Here is a 16,405-nt window from a genome sequence, read left to right on the forward strand (position 1 = left end):
CCCTATGTCCCAAGGTCTTTATCCAGTTTGCTTTCTTCTCCCCACCTTTCAGGGTCTTCTGGTGCTTGTTTTATATATAAGGACCAGAGGTTTCAGTTGTCTGCAGTGGGGGAATGGGGAAAGTACTTCTGCACTTTTCCAGAGCCAGATATGTAGACACAGAAATTTTAGACCTGTATTGTCCTGCCAAGGAGATCTAGGGAAGGAGAGCATCCCTCACATATGAATCTCTTGGCAGAGCTCTAATTCCTTGTCGACATCCTGACAAACAAAAAGAAATGAAACAAAACACATCTGCTGTCACTGGGTTTGCATGTGTCTGCTCGTCTGTCATAGAGGGCATCAGCTGGGACAGCCATGATCATGATCACAGCCGGTGCACCGGAGTTTCGTGAGCCCCTTCCAACAGCCATTGCTTCCGTCCAGTGATTGTCGGGTGATGACCTGTTAGTTTGCTCACTTGGTTGGGTGCTCACAGGGGCAGAGTTGACACAGCTGCCCCTTCTATGAACCGAAGGCTTCAATAGATCTGAAAGGGCAGTTAAGCCATCACCTGATCCAACCACCTTGGTTTTCATATTAAAAAAAAAAAAATCTGTGTTAGAGAACGGAAGATCTCATGTTGTCCTGCAGAAAAGCCTTCCCTGCCTTGAAGCCCGATGTCGTTTAGTCACATCGGGCTGTTCCTCCACCCATCCCTCAGCTCTCCAGAGACTGCTATCTCATCCCAGCCAACTGCCTTCCAGATGTGCCCCTCATCCCTGGAGGTGGGAAGGGCTCAAGGAGGGTGGTGGGGTGGAAAGAGAGACAAGAAAAATGCACGTAGCCAGCTGCACCCAAACCTGTCCTTGGAGTGCAAGTCTGTGATTCACGGGGTCAATGGTCTCATCTTTGTGTCTGAAAGACAGTGTACTTTTTGTCTCCCTAAGCCCTGTGTCTAGGTCGTTTGGGAAGCGCCTGGGAGAGTCAAGAATAAAATTGCAGGTCAAACAACGGATGACTGGAAAAGTCGACTTGTAGTCAAGAGCATGCTTCCCCATTTCGCCATGGTGGGAAATCGTCAGGAGCCCAGAAAGCTCCAGGAATCGGTCAGACAATGGGCTATGGGGGGAGGGGGGCTTTGAATGTTTCTAACCTTAAACTTGAACGTAAGATGTGTTGTTGAAATTCCCTGTGCAAACTTGGTGGCAAGGTACCAACCCCAAATGTAAAGAAACTGAAATGTGACCTAGAAAAGATCCAGGAGATGAGCTGACCCTGCCCCTTGTGAGTTTCAGGAAGAGCAAGAGAGTCCAAGGCTCCATCTGGAGTCCCAGTTCAGCTCTCTCTGCATACATCCCTTTAACTAGGAAGAGACGAAGGGTGAAAAGGAAAAAAGTGTACTTTTTCTCTTAATGGAAGCCAGGAATTTGGGGGTGACAGGCACTGGATGTATTATATTAACTTCCTAGTACCACTGAGAACAGGAAGCCAGTGAATAGAATGCTGAAAGATACTCCCATTCGACTCTCTGTCCCTGATGTCCTTTTAAAAACACACCTGACAAATTTCTGCTTGCCTCCTTCAGAACTCAGACATAATTCATGAGTGTGAAACTCAAGAGTTAGGGATTCCATAAGTAGTTTGGGGAGCCAGAATTCTAGAAAGGGGCCTGGGAGCCACTGGTTGGTTGACTCTGACAATAAAAGCCTGCAACCTCACTTGTCTACCAAGTTAGCTTAGTTACTAGGAGGTGCTAAAAGCACAATGGCTATTATCTCAGTGCATTAGGTCCACAAAGGAGTGGCTTGCTTAATCTCGGCAATTAATAGAGCAGAGAGGAAATGGCTCTTCTAGACCCATGGGTCTGCTTCCTTCCTGTTCAGAGAAATGGGAGCTGGGGGCTTTGAGGTAATGTCATTTCACATAACTAAAGGGCCCAGCTTCTCCAGTTCCAAGGGCAGTCTACTTTGAGTAAGTCAGTTTTCTATTTAGGTGAGAATTCTGATCTTTGCATAGCTGTCAGGGAGTGAGGACTTGGTTGAAATCTTTTTTCTCTTTTTTGACCTCATTGTATGCCACTAAAAATATATTGAGAAGGTGGTATCTAGTTGAGACATTTACAAAACTTTGTTTACTGGAATTCCAGCTCAAAAAGGATACCAATCAGATGGGATGGCAGAGAGGGAGCAGTTACTTACCCATATCCTGTCCTCCAGATTGCCAGCCCTCCCATCAGGCATTTTTCCAAGTTAATCTCCACCCTCCATCCTCATTACCCTTTCTAGCTCTTGCTTCTCTTTTATGGTCAAGAACTAAGTCTGTGAAGGAAAACCTCTTGGCGATACATCCAGAGACCATGCCCAGTTTCGGTGGGTCTTGCAATTTCTCCTTTGTTCCATACTTGTTTCCACCCCAAGGAGAAAAGATTGTGGTGGGAGTTGGAGGTGCAGGATTCTCTTCCTCTTACCCCATCACCCCTGTGTAAAGTGTGACTAGTTAAGTAACCGGTTTGGTTTTGACTGGTGTAGATATGGATGCGAGATGGGTTCCTCCTAGAACACATCCTCCGAGTGGCCACCCGTGCCCTCACTTTGGAGAAGCAGCCATGACTCACACCATTTCTGGGCTTGGCTTCTCTTTGCAGGTGGCCTTTAGAGTCCTTTGTAAGCCTGGCCAAAAATGCACATGCATTGCTTGTCACACCTTGGACTTGATCAAAATCAGTCCTTCTCCCTCCTCCTCAACACCCCTTATTCTGTGGCTCTGAGTGAGCTGGTTCCGAAAGTCCAAGCTGTCCTAGAAGACCAAGGACCTGCCTCAGTTGAGCAGATCCAAAAAAGCGTCAGGCTCCAAAAACAAGTCTCCTGGATAAGTCCTCTTGGCAGTAAAAGCCACGTTCATCTTCCTGGAAAATGCCTGTGGCCTCTGAAGGGTCTGACACTCAGGGAGCCCACTTTCTTGACTGCCTGATGAGTAAATGTGGAGCCTGGCCAATCCAGACACTGCTGATGTGGCCACCAGTAGCCGGGGCAGCTCTTGGTTTGAGCACAACTGACTTCTCTTGGCTGGTCAACCCCGGCATCTTCAGTAAGGCAACTGGTACCCACATGGAGCTCTGCCCTACAGGCTCCACATGCTGAGTGGCTCAGCAACCCTTTGATTGTGGACAGAGACAGGCAGATTCATAGCATAATGGCCAGTCAGTTCACCATGAAACCTGCTGTCCAGACAAGTACAGGACCCAGAATGGGAGCAGCAAGAGGCAGTCCTTGGTGGGAGCAGGGCTGGTGCTTCTCAGGTGTGGCCTGGACTGGGGTCTCGGCTGTTTCCTGTGCTTGCTTTCCCTCAGATGCTTTCTAGTGTCCAGGGATGATACCCCACAGCCTCATCCTGGGAAACTGTGTGCTTCTGGAAGCATGTCCCTAGCACCACCCTGTCTCTTCCTGCCAGCATCCTCAGTGGAGAAGGTCTGATGCAGACATCAGCTTACCTGGTTTTCTTGTCCTTTTCCAAGAAACGGACTAACAAAAAAACAAATTTCAAGTCAAGATCTGTACTTAAATTATATCAGGCCCAAAAGAGAGTTCTTTTAAACAGCCCTGGGATCTCCATGTGAATCATTGTGAGTTCCCATTCAGGAAAACATGCATCCGATGTGATGATGATTGCTCTTGGCTTAAGACCAGGGCTCAGGACACCTGATTCCAGTCTTGCTTCTGCTCCTAACTAGCTATGGGGCTTTGGCCATCCTTTGCCCACCCTGAGGACAAAGATCAAATTAACCAGGAATAAGAATAGCCACTTTTATTTGAGAATTGACTAGGTGCCAGGCACTTGCTAAGCATTCAGGGTGCCTTATCTCCTGTAATCTTGAGAATAACCCTGAGATAAAGAGGCTATCTCTAGGAAACTGAGACTCAGGTTAAGGAACTTGACAAAGTCACAGAGCTAAGACACAGTAAAGCTCAGAGCCTGCTTTCTTCGCTGATGGCCTTTGCTGCCTGTTGGCTCTGAATCATGTTGAAAACCACAAAACCCTGAGTACATGTCAGGCGGGAGTAGTTATCATAAGAAAGCACAGCACCCTCTCAGCATTTGTTCTTTCATTCAGCTGCCTGATTGCTTAATCTTGTGTGATCTGGAGCTTTACCTTTTGAATATTTGGGCATCCACTCAAGCTCAATAAGGCATCCAGTCCCGGCAGTGAGTATATGGAGTTTTAACAGAAGGCAAAACATTTGGCCCCTCTTTTTGAAGTTAAGATCTCCATCCATTTGTCCCCCAGCATGGTGAGTGGATTGATCTTTCAAATACTAGCATGCCAGGTAGGTGTGTTTTGGAGTTCGGGTGGAATTGGAACTCAGTTGTCTGTCTCAGTCTACACCCCACCCAGAGTTGTAAAGATTCCCTAGCTCTGCTGCTGCTGCTGCTGCTAAGTCACTTCAGTCGTGTCCGACTCTGTGTGACCCCATAGATGGAAGTCCATCAGGCTCCCCCATCCCTGGGATTCTCCAGGCAAGAACACTGGAGTGGGTTGCCATTTCCAGCTCTGAGCAGCCATCTATTCCCTTAATAAGGCAGCTCCAGATGAAATGGAAGCTTTAAGGTATTAGACATGCAGTCAGAAAAGGAAAGGCATGCCGTGCTCCTGGCGTGTCCTCTGTCCTCTGCATGTCATCTTTCACCATCTCCCAGAGTTTGCTCAAGCTCATGTCCATTGAGTTTGTGATGCCATCCAACCATCTCATCCTCTGTCTTCCCCTTCTCCTTTAGCCTTCAATCTTTCCAAGCATCAGGGTCTTTTCCAATGAGTCAGTTCTTCACATCAGGTGGCCAAAATATTGCAGCTTCAGCATCAGTCCTTCCAATGAATATTCAGGGTGGATTTCCTTTAGGATTGACTCATTTGCTCTCCCTGCAGTCCAAGGGACTCTCAAGAGTCTTCTCCAGCACCACAGTTTGAAGGCATCAATTCTGTGGTGCTCAGCCTTTTTTATTGTCCAGTTCTCACATCTACATGACTACTGGAAAAACCATAGCTTTTTTTCCCCTCATCAGGAAGCTTGCACAAGCCTCTTATCCTTCTCTATCAGAGGGCAGACAGAATGAAAACCACAATCACAGAAAGCTAACCAAACTGATCACATGGACCACAGCCTTGCCTAACTCAGTGAAACTGTGAGCCATGCCGTGTAGGGCCACCCAAGACAGATGGGTCATGGTGGAGAGTTCTGACAAAACGTGGTCCACTAGAGAAGGGAATGGCAAACCACTTCAGTATTCTTGCCTTGAGAACCCCATGAACAATATAAAAAGGGGAGCTATATCAAGGGTCCCCATTTGCTTGACCCCAAGTGCAGCTTGCTTTGTACCCGTGGTATGACCTAAACCAACTGCTCACCCCTTCTTCTTCTTGTCACCTCTAAATGCAAAGGGAGCTGAGGAAAGGGAAGAAAGGAGCCTTGTCTGTCTGTCTGCTTCACATAAAGGAGGAGGGCTGTTCACTTGCCGCCGTGCTAAGTTTGGGACTTTGTGCCCATCAGCCCCTGAAGCACACCCTTTTGTTTGCAAAAAGAGTAGGGGGGACTCAGTGAGGAGACCTCGCATTTCATCCCCAGGCTCTGCCTGGCACTTTGTGTGAGTAAGTCCTTTTCCTCCTGAAGTCAGAGGGCCCATCCTGCCAATTTTCTAGGGTCCTTCATGTGCACCCAGCCCTGTGTTAGACACTGGGCTACAGCAACTCCCAGTCAAGGGCAGATTTCTCAGGCTTCCTTCACTGGGAACAGATCTGTCATCAGAAGCTGGGAGGAGAAGGGCATGCTCCTTCATAGACAGTAGTTTGTCTACTCCTGTGACACGCAGACCAAGATCTCCATTTCACCAGGGAGGGCACCGAGGGGCTTTCCCAGTATTATATGGGCAGTAGGTTGGAAACTCAGATCTCAAACCCAGGTGCCCTGACTCCAAAGCTCCTCTTCTTGCCTGCTTCCCGTTCCCCATGTGGGAGTTAAGACAGACAGAGCCTTCCCCAATCGGGCACAACTTGGGGTTCAGGCTATAGCAGTGGACAGAACAGGTCCCTAGATTGCCTGGACAGCCCACTCCAGTGGCAGACGGCCCATAAACAGAGATAGAGTAGAGAGGCATCTTGACTTCATACTCGTGGCTCCCTGGAACCTTCTGACCGGCATCACCAGCTGCCCAGCCTGGGAGCTGAGAGCCAGTATAATTAAAACCCCACAGGGAGGTAGGGACAGCCACCCGGGTCCTGGGCTAAGTGGTCAAAACAGCTGTCTTAGAAATCTGGAGAGGCAGCCTGGTGTCCTCTGCTTCACGCAGGCTTCAGGCGTGGTGCCTATGTGGCTCTGGCCCCAGGAGAGGGGAGCCTTCTGGACCCGGGGGTTGGGGAGTCCAGGCATCAGCTCCTCGGGGAGGCGGCTGTCCCTGAGAGTTACTGGGATCCTTCATGGGACTCTGCCCTCTGTCCATGTTAGATGACTGTGAACAAGGTATGGGTCTGAACTCAGTGTAAACCACGCAGGTTATTACACTGTTAGCACTTTGAAAAAAAAAAATGATCAGAGATGGGCATTGACTCAGAAGGGTGATGGGAGACAGGTGTCCTTGGAGCTCAGGGTGGTGCCACTCTGAGCGTTCTGGGTTACAGCCTGCAGTGTGTGTGCACCTTTCTATTTGGGGATTCCCCCCCACGGAGCACACAGCTGTTCCCTTCCTTTCCTCCCACCCCCTCCTCCTGCAGGGAGGGCTGGACCCTGTTCCAGACACCCTGCCAGGCAGAGGCCTTGCCTTCAGCCTGGCCCCTCCGTGAGGGCAGCACACTGCTGGCCTGGCAGGACACCACTGGGCTCTGCATCCGGGTCCCATCTGGGTAGCCCCGTCCAGCACAGTGGTGACCTGAAAATCCACCGCAGTCCATGCTCAAGGGAGGGTGCTGGAAGGGGAAGGTCTACTTGACAGCTGTCACCCACTGGCACTGCCTATTTCTGAACTTCCAGGAGCCCACACTGGCTGTGGCTGTATTCCTGTCCAGCCCCTGGCCCCAGCTTTCTTTACGTCAGGCCTGAGGTGACAGGTGTCTGGAGCTTGAGCTCCCTGGGGTGGGGGCAGGATGAACAGTGTCAGACCCCAGGTCAGGGAGACAGGAGAGCCTGCTAGGGTATGTACAGGCTGGCGTGGGGCAGCCCTGGTTCACAGGCCCTGGGCACATCAAACTCTGGGTTGGCCTGTGCAGGATGAAGCCTCTTACTTTCATTGAAAATTCCCAGCTGGAGAACTCAGTGTGGCTCAGATTGTGGAGATGTGTGTCATAAGCTGCCCCTGGGGTGCCCATTTCTAGACCTGGGGACAGGAAGCATGAACTTCTAAGGCTTGGCCTACAGATTTTAATGTCTGCAGTCGACATACAATAATTTGTCAAAACCCTGCCTTCTGCCCTTTGACCTTTCCTTTCTCCTCATCATCTCCCTCCTTCCCCCATCACCAGATCACCAAACCCCAAAGTAACAAAATTAGAAAGACAGGCAGAAGCCCAGGATGGGTTTGACCACCAAGGACCCAGACCCAAGACCCACATGTGGCTGGTGCCACCCCTCCCTCCCTCCTGCCCCGAAACCTCTGCACTAACCTGCCTTTGTCTGCATCCCTCTGGGGCTGCGGGGCACAGTCTGTCTCTTGCTCCCCATCCAGAGCTCTTCTCCAGGCCCATTGCTTGCCAGGACAGTCAACTGGCAGGTACTCTCATGACGCTGAGACCTGACTCCATCCCCGACATACAGTGAATACTCAGTGAGCAGCGGCTGCCTTCCCTTTTGGCAAGAAGATCCCTCAGAAAGTCTCCAGGTCACCCTCTTTGTCGAACTCAAGAGGCCCTAGACACACAAAAGGCCAAGAGGTGTCCTTCATGGGGCCAGTTAGTGAGTTCATCACAATTTCTGGAAATTGCTTGCCTCTTGGCCTTGTTCTGGGAATAGAAGCGACCAGGGTCATTTGCAGGAAATCTTTTGCTCCGTGGCTTAATTCACATCTGCAGATTCCAGCTGAGCCCTGTCACAAGACTAGGCAGTCTGGGGGTACAGAGATGAGGAGGAAGCCCCAACCTTCCTTTCATGGAACCCGCAGAGCACCTACCAACAGATGGACAGTAATAACAACAGTCATTAGTGAAAGTTAAATGTGGCATTTGAGACTACTGCATGCCTTACCTAGTACAGAAATGGTCACCTAGTTTGTATGATGGTTGAAATCTTAAAACTTTTGAGCTCTGAAAATGTTGCCTGCTACTGTCTTGTGAATAATAGGCCTATGTGTGCCCCTGCAGTGTGAGGAAGGCAATTTGGAAATAACCTCTGTGCCTTGGAGTAGATGCCTGTGTGGTAGGCCAGGGCTAGGCAAACTCCCACCCATGGACTAAATGCAGCCCGCAGCCTGTTTTTCTACATAAAGTTTTATTGGCACAAGCCACACCCAGTCATTAACATAGTGTCCACTCTAGAGTTTCAACAGGGAGTACATGGCCTCCAAAGTCTAAGATAGTTACTCTTCGAGCCTTACAGAAAGCTTTATAGCCCCCTGATCTAAGTCACTGGGCTTTGGATCATTTTTCCCAAGGCCATAGTTTCCTCTCATAAGTCTGTGCCACTTGAGGGACTATCACAGATTCTGGCACCTCTCCAGGAGTTCTGCTTCCTCTCCTGGGCCACAGCTCTCCAATCACCATCCAGGCAGACCTTTTACAAATAGACAGAGCTGGTCATTCCTTGGTGCAACCACCCCTGACAGTGGTTTCCCATTGCAAATATCTTCCATCCACCCCCTTCCCAGGGTGGCAAGGCTCTCTGTGAGCCACAGGTGTCCCCCTGGCTCGCTATGCACCAAGCACACTGGCCACCTGCCTGTCCCTGGAACACGCTGTGAGCTTCCCCCCAGGGCCTCTGTCCTCTGCCTACAGCGTTGCGCACTCGTCCTCCTGAGCACTCTGCCACATCACTCCCCTTTGGTCCTCTGAAGGATGCTGCTCACACTCTGTTCTTGCCTTGCGCTTTGTGTACCGTCTGTCCCACTTGGATTCCAGCTCCTTCTCAGTCTGGTTCCCCACTCCTCTACCCAGTGTGTGCTTATTCTGAGAGGGTCTCAGTTCTGGGTCCCCTAAACAGCCCTGCTTTGTACAGTTAGAAACCTCCCTCTCTGTAGTGAACAGATGCTCTGTGCCACTCTCTTTTTCTAGAATAAACTTGAGGCACTAAAGTTGTCCAGTGTTAGGACTGCCTGCATGACACTGTCAGAAAATCTCAGCATTGTCTTGCCTCTTTTTCTTCCCCCTTTAAGTCAAGGCTTTGGACTTTAGAACAATGAACTTGGCCAATATAAAATATCTCCAGGAAGCCAGCCCCCAGACACCAACATCCAACGTCTGCTTTCTGAATATATGGCTTCAAAGAGCTAAGAGTACAGTAGCTGCGTGCTGTCCATCCTATGTTTTTAAGCCACATGACAGCTAAGGAACTTAAGAATGCCTTGCCCTTTCCTGTACTTAAATCTGACAAAATTTCTTTATTGGCAGCATTTTAACAAACAAAAATCTCTTGTGTTTTTGCCAATAATTCAGCTTCAGTTTTCCAAGTGAGAAAAAGATAATTATGAATGATGACAAGGAGACAGTTTTGAGGTTTCTGTTAATAATACATTCAGAAATGTTAACACTTTCAGTCTTCCCCTGGCCCAGTCAGTGCAGCTTCTTGCAGTGAGGTGGACCAGAAAGGAAGCACTCTGTAGGAACGGTTCCTTATCCATCAGCACCCTGGCCACTACCTGTTACAGCATCACCACCACCATTAGCACCTCCATAAACAAACACCACCAACACCACCTCCACCAAACACCAACGCTACCATCTCCACCTCATTTACCAGCACCAATACCACCTCCATCACCAACACCATCACATTCACACACACACACACAGAGGCAGGGGAAATTTTTCAGGCTGTCTGACATATATTCTGGTGCCATAACAGACACTTTCCACACACAGTGAAAGAAAAGAATAGTTTCAGGTTGTCATTATTCTCAATACGTAAAACTGCTCTTATTACTATGTGCCTTGGAACTCTGGAACATCAGCACATGTCTGCGGCTGAAAGTCAGTAAAGATTCATTAGGATTTGAAAGGCTAATACCTCCGATTGCTACACCTTCAAGAAGGATAAGTTTGGATGAGAGATCTTCCACTTCATAAAAGCCTTTACTGAGGATTTCCTTCCAATGGCAAATTCTTGTTGCATTTATGATCTGGTTGACAAAAGTTAGCCTTGCACACAGCTGTTCAGGAATGCCGCCAATGAGTAAAGGCAGATCTGCCTCGAACGGCAAATGCTGCTAAGTAACTGTGTTACAGACTATTTTAGGACCACCAACAAAGTGTTTGCATTTTCAGGAGTGGAAAGAGAGAGACTTATGTATTTGATATGAGCACCATGCCAGACCCTACGATCACGTTCCATCTCTAAGCTCACGTGATTCTGATAACAGATTTGTAAGCGGCCTCACTCTCCCCATCTGGGTTGCAGAGCACTGCAAACATACCAGAGGCCACAGACTTGTACATTCAAAAAAGCTTAATTTTATGCTCTATGAATTTTGCCTCATTTTGAAACAAAGAGGACCTAAATCATTTCACAGTGTATACTTAAATTAAATCATCACATTGTGTACTTTTTAAAAATTCATATTGTACAACCTCAAGAATTAGAATTTTATTGTCGAACATACCTCAATAAATCTGGAAAAAAAAGAGGACCTAAAGCACGTGGAGGGGTCTGTGCACTGACCTGAAGCTCATCATCCCATGTTCCCTCCCAGCCTCTGCTTTTATGACATCAGAGCTGAAACAGCCTGACTCTAAGATCTCTTCATTGGGCTGCGTGCATCTGCAGGCAGTTCGTGTATTTTAGAGCCAGGAGTTGGTGCCCAGCCACCAAAATGTGCTTATTCAGTAAGCATGTGACCTCCAGAATACACCAGATGAGTCAGGTGTCTCTGGATTCTTCCCGTGCCTACACAGCTGTTGAGTTTCCCATGCAGGAAAATTCCTTCCTGCCATGGTCTAAAGCCTGTCTCCATCTTATTTAGCCCATTGTTAGGGCAGAGGCAGAAGTCCCCTTCTGCTTAAGCTTCAAGACCTGCCTTCAACCCTTACAAAGCCAGGGACCTGATATTGTTCTTTGAACCTTCTCTTCCTGTAACAGCTTCCATTCCCACAGAAGCAGGGGTCTGTACCTGGGTGCAGGGCAGGAGGTTACTGTTCAATCCCCAACTGGTTTTCTGTTCCCCCATTTGAACTACTGTTTCCTCAGACATGGTGGTAAAGCTGGCAGCCTTGCTGGTAACTGGTGGCTGTTAGGACTCTGGTAGAATATGTAAGTAAGCACAGTTCATTTGACTGAGATTGCGACTAATGCAGACCTGCTACTCTGAGTATCAACACGACTAGTCCACACGCACACTGTGTTCTGGTCGTTCCTTGTTGAGAAGGCATGGAGAGATATTTGGGGCAGAACCATAAATTAGACCCCAGCTGGCCTGGGGCCAGTTGTGCTTTCTTGAAGAGGGTCTGGAATTGGAAGTGTTGTACAGGTCCTGCTCATGGCAAGGACACTTATGCACCATCAGACTTTCCTTGGCCTATCTGTACCCCAGGGAGAAAGGACCTCTTAGGTGGGGGAGAAGATAATTTATCTTTTCTCTGCAGGAGTAGTCCAGATAGAAAGTCATAACATCAACTTACCAAAGCTGGGACCCATTCACTTTGTGGATGAGGAACCTGAGGCTCAGAGTGGGATAGGGATCTAGGAGAGTTTGCACCACATGGTACTGAGAAGCAGAGCCCAGGGAGAAGTGAACTCTGAGGGCTCTTCTGCCCTCCTCACACATAGAAATGCATGTCTGTCCAGTGGCCCTGGTGGCCTCCAACATCAGCTCTGCCTTCGCTTTCCTCCTTCCCTGCGTGTTTCTGGGCACACCAGCCTAATTCAGGTGAAATGCAGATGACACTTGTTAACCTGAGTCCTTCACAGGCAGAGTCATCCAGGCTGGGACAGAGCCCTTGCCTCTGACCTTCAACTTCTAGTCTGGCTCCAGAGGCAGCACCTGCTCGATCTCTAGACCAACCTTGTCAAATCCATCCTGGTACTTGAAAGTGACTCCATCTTTCTCTTCTCCCCCAAGTAGTCATCTTTATCCCCCTGATGATGCTACTTGGGGAGGTGTTTAGAGGAATCCAGGGCGGGGTTTCTTCCAGTGGAAAGAGGCCAACCTGAGAGTCAGAGAGACTGAACTGGTCCATGGGCACATCTCTTCCTGGCTTTGCGCCTCATGAACCCTCATGTGAAATGGAGGGGGTTTGCCAGGCATTAAGGGCCCAGCAGTCCTGACAGTGTAGGAGCACAAGGCTCAGACTCGAGAAACACTTGATCAATGATGGACTATTTGGAGGCTTCTTAGGGCATCACCGACTCGATGGACATGAGTTTGAGTGAACTCCAGGAGTTGGTGATGGACAGGGAGGCCTGGCGTGCTATGATTCACGGGGTTGCAAAGAGTCGGACACGACTGAGCGACTGAACTGAACTGAACTGAGCTAGGGAGTGGAACAGGATGAATTATGAGCCCCTTAAATCCATATGCCTCTGTGAGTTTGAGGCCATTCTTAGAACATACTCATTTTTTCTACCTGGTATGCCTACACTACAGAAAGGGAGAACACAGTTCTAGAAAATCCCCATCTGTGGGGGCTGCTATTCAGAACATTCAGGTTGGGATGGCTAAGGGTTACAGAAAGAAAGGGTGGTGGAGCCCAGAGTGGTGGGTGGTGGCAAGCAGCACCACTGGCTGTCAGGTCAGTGTCATCAGTGCCAGGCTGCTCATCTCCCTCCACGCTCAGCCCCATGTCCAGATCCTAGAGGATGTGACTTCATTTGCCAGAGAGCAAGCCGAGGTCCACACTGGAGGGCACTGTGGCAGCCTGGGGACCAGGGCCTGGGGAGTGACATCAGCAACAATGACTGCTTCTGATGTGTACTCCTCAAAGATACTGTGAGGTACCCAGGGCAAGCAAACTGTGTACTCATTCTGCAGAGGAAATCGAGGCTGAGAGAGGGGGAGTGACTTGCCCATAGTCACACAGCAGATGGAGGTGGTAGGACTTCCATCAGGTCTGCTGGTGCCACTCCAGGGCCCTGTCCTCCACCCCAGCCTGCCTCTGCCAAGCATGAAGCCTGCTGGCTCAGGGCAAGCCTGGGTGAGATTCTGGCTCCAAACCACCTCTTAGCAGAGATTCATTCCTGAGACAAACTGACTCCTCTAGAATCCAGTCAGGATTCAGGATTCCCTGCCATTCCCATCCACCCCGGGATTCTCCACAGCCTCAGGTCTTTACAGTTCCGGAAAGTCTTTCTTCTGAAAGTCCTGTTTGTACTACACAAATGTCAGTTTTAGTTTGCGGGGATTTAGTTCGCCTCCTCTCTCTTCCTGCAAACCCTGTCTGGGTCCTGCCGCATCGTCCCTTATTTGATTCTTGGGTTGCCTCGCCCAGGCCCCACCATGTCGTCTCTGTTCTGAGCAAGTCTACTGGGGAACACTGTTGTCTCGGGGGCCTTGAAATCCAAGCTCGTTGGCCAGTGTGAGGTTCCTGGCATCTCACTGGAAGCATATGTAACAGCACGCAGAAGGTGTTGACGGTGGGTGGGTAGTCTTGTGAGAGAGCTAGCCTGATAGAAGCAAAAGCAGACCGGCCTGGCTGAGCCGCAGGGGGCGCTAGTGAGGGAGGAAGGGGAGACTGCACCGCCACAGGTGATTTCCAGCTTTGTGATGCTTTTGCTCAGGGCCTCTGGAGGGAAAAAATGGTCTCTCTTGGACACGTACACCCTCCTACATTCTTAGCCAAAACGGATAGTGTATATTTTTGCTGGCCTTTTGTAGGTGTTCATGTTAAACCACCAGCTAGAGTGTCCAAAATTAAGTCTTTAAAGCAGCCTGCCAGACTTCCTTGGAATGATATGTTGGTTTTATAGAAATATATATATGAAATAGTAATATATACGTATATATATATCAAATATTCTTTCTTCTATTTATGCCTGTTTTCTGAGCCCAGACTGTACTCTTATTACCTAGACCTTTTTCCAAGATTTTGTTGCCTTTTTTTTGCCATTCCAGACTAAAATGTAGAAAGGGAAGAATTGCCATATGTCATTGTTCAGACAGAACAGAAATAATGTTGACTTCAGAGCTGAAGTTGGCCCCTATCAGAAGGGTTGCCTTTGTTTTCTCATTATTTAGGGGGCGGGGAAGGCATCACATGCTTTGAAATGCATTTTAATGAATGTTTATCAGGTCGTGAGGATCACATTGGTGGCTTTGTCTACCCATTATGAAATGGGACTCTGCTGGTCCTGGTGGATGGAGATAAAGTCATTCCTTTCTAAAAGACGCCAGGGAACCATCCCTCACTTGCCCTCCCCCTCCACACCGCAGGCCTCCTGGGTTCTAGTGCTAGTGTTAGCCCCTAGCTAGCTATGGACCATGAGCAGATCATAACCCATTCTGTTTCATGTAAACAGGGAAGGTTGAGATGTGGTCTCTGGCAATCCTGCAGGTGGCTACTGATTCCCTTATTGTTAAAAAAAAATAAAGCCCTCCCAGTAAGAGGGCAGTGTCACGGGTAGTACAAGGCCCACCTGGAGGAAGTAGGGGCTGCCTGGGAACTGGGCCCACAGCTTGCTGTACGGAGTCCACAAAGACTGGAAAATGGCCATAGGTAAAGCTGTTTAGAAGGGTCTGGAAATTTCGTGGGGACCTGCTGCCCCCAACATGACGCTGAGAAGGGGAGTCATTCCAGGGTAGCAAGCTCTCTGTGGCACTTGATCCCATTTCAGTCAAGCACCCCAGCCCAGACAGGCTACCCTCAGTGGCAGCAGCATCCAGGTGAGCCAGCCATGATGTCAGCGTGGCGCCATCAGCAGGGAAAGCCACGCAGATTTCTCTCAATAGAGATGAGTAAGCAGTCATGGGATCCTGATGGAGGAGACACTGAACTTGCAATCGATCACCACCCCTCCCAGAGGCCTGGTGAGCAGATGCTGGTGTAGCCTGGCTGAGCATGTCTGTCCACACAGCCAACTTCCTCCAGCTTATTTAGGCTTGGCTGGGGATCTGGCTGTCCAGCCAGGGTGCTTTAGGCCAACCGTTGAAAGCTCTCCCCATAAAATCCGAAAATGTGAAGCTGCAGCCACTGACAAAGTGGAACTGAGTGGGGAATAGTGGCTTGGCAGCACTCAGTGAGTGCCTGAAAAGTTGGGGGCACATACTCTCATTTCAGAGAGCTGGAGGCCCCTTTCCTTGCCAGTGGTTCCCACTATTAACTTTAGCATCTGGTGATCATGGCCTACCTTCCCTACCTCTTGCTGCTTTAGTCCTGAAAGGATAACGGCCAACCCACAGTTAAATGAAAGACATTGAAACCTACAGTGTGACCCAGGGAGTCCAGGCCCTTGCAACTCACAGCCCCTGCCCTCCCTACTTTCCTTCCCGTCCCCCCAACCCCATCCTTCCCCAACCTGGTCCTATGTAGACTTCCCTGGCATTCAACTTGCGTTGATTCCAAGACATTAAGAGCATCATGTTGGGCATAGCTATTGCCAGCTCGGACTCCCAGCAGGGGATCCTATGTAAAGCCCACACTGAGTCATTCATTACTGAGCCATTTTAGACATTTCTATTTTCGATGTATTGGATTTATTTTTAAGTCTTCGGGCAAAAATAAAAAAGACCAAATTTCAGTCTGAAACATGGTAGCTTGTCTGCAGTCCTTAACTTATTGAATGAATGGCCAGGAAGACACAAAACAGAGCTCTCCTGGTGCTGGGTCATTTGCATTCATTGGTCCATGCATTCATTCAGCTGCTGTTTACTGAGCACCTACCGTGGGCCACGTCCATAGTAAGCACTCCTGGGTGGGAGGGGGGCCGCTGAGTGGAGGGCCTCTCGTGTGCCTCCTGCAGCCCACCCCAGCCCCTTCCCGCCCACCCCTGCTAGTCAGGCCTCAGTAATCTGGTGGCAGAGCTGCCCCTGAAAGTGTCTTTGTTGGGGTTACAGACTTCTTAAGAAGAAAGGCAGTGAAAGTGAAAGTCACTCAGTCGTGTCCGACTGTTGCAACTCTGTGGACTATAGCCTGCAAGGTTCCTCTGTCCATGGGATTCTCCAGGCAAGAATACTGGAGTGGGTTGCCATTTCCTTCTCCAAACGCAGAGAAGTTGGCAAGTCCCCTTGCTCAGAGAGGAGGAGCCCGCCCTGCAGGGATGGGGTGGCCGGCATCCTGCTGTAGGGGAATGAAGACTGTGGGTCCAGA

The 16,405-nt window shown here is 49.4% G+C and overlaps 1 protein-coding gene across 4 annotated transcripts in view; it reads left to right on the forward strand.

Moving 5' to 3' along the window:
- The window catches only part of MAMLD1 (mastermind like domain containing 1), a 126,821-nt gene that overhangs the window by 70,817 nt on the left and 39,599 nt on the right, over positions 1–16,405 (forward strand). For all 4 annotated transcript variants that reach the window (XM_055393632.2, XM_055393633.2, XM_055393634.2 and 1 more), the window contains exon 2: positions 930–1,088. In XM_055393632.2, the coding sequence (XP_055249607.1) occupies positions 1,029–1,088 (60 nt within the window). In that variant the 5' untranslated portion in view covers positions 930–1,028. The remainder of the gene's footprint in view (positions 1–929; positions 1,089–16,405) is intronic.

Source organism: Moschus berezovskii, chromosome X (assembly GCF_049115385.1).
Source record: "Moschus berezovskii isolate FMDL1 chromosome X, NW_MosBer_1.0, whole genome shotgun sequence".
Lineage (NCBI taxonomy): Eukaryota > Metazoa > Chordata > Mammalia > Artiodactyla > Moschidae > Moschus > Moschus berezovskii.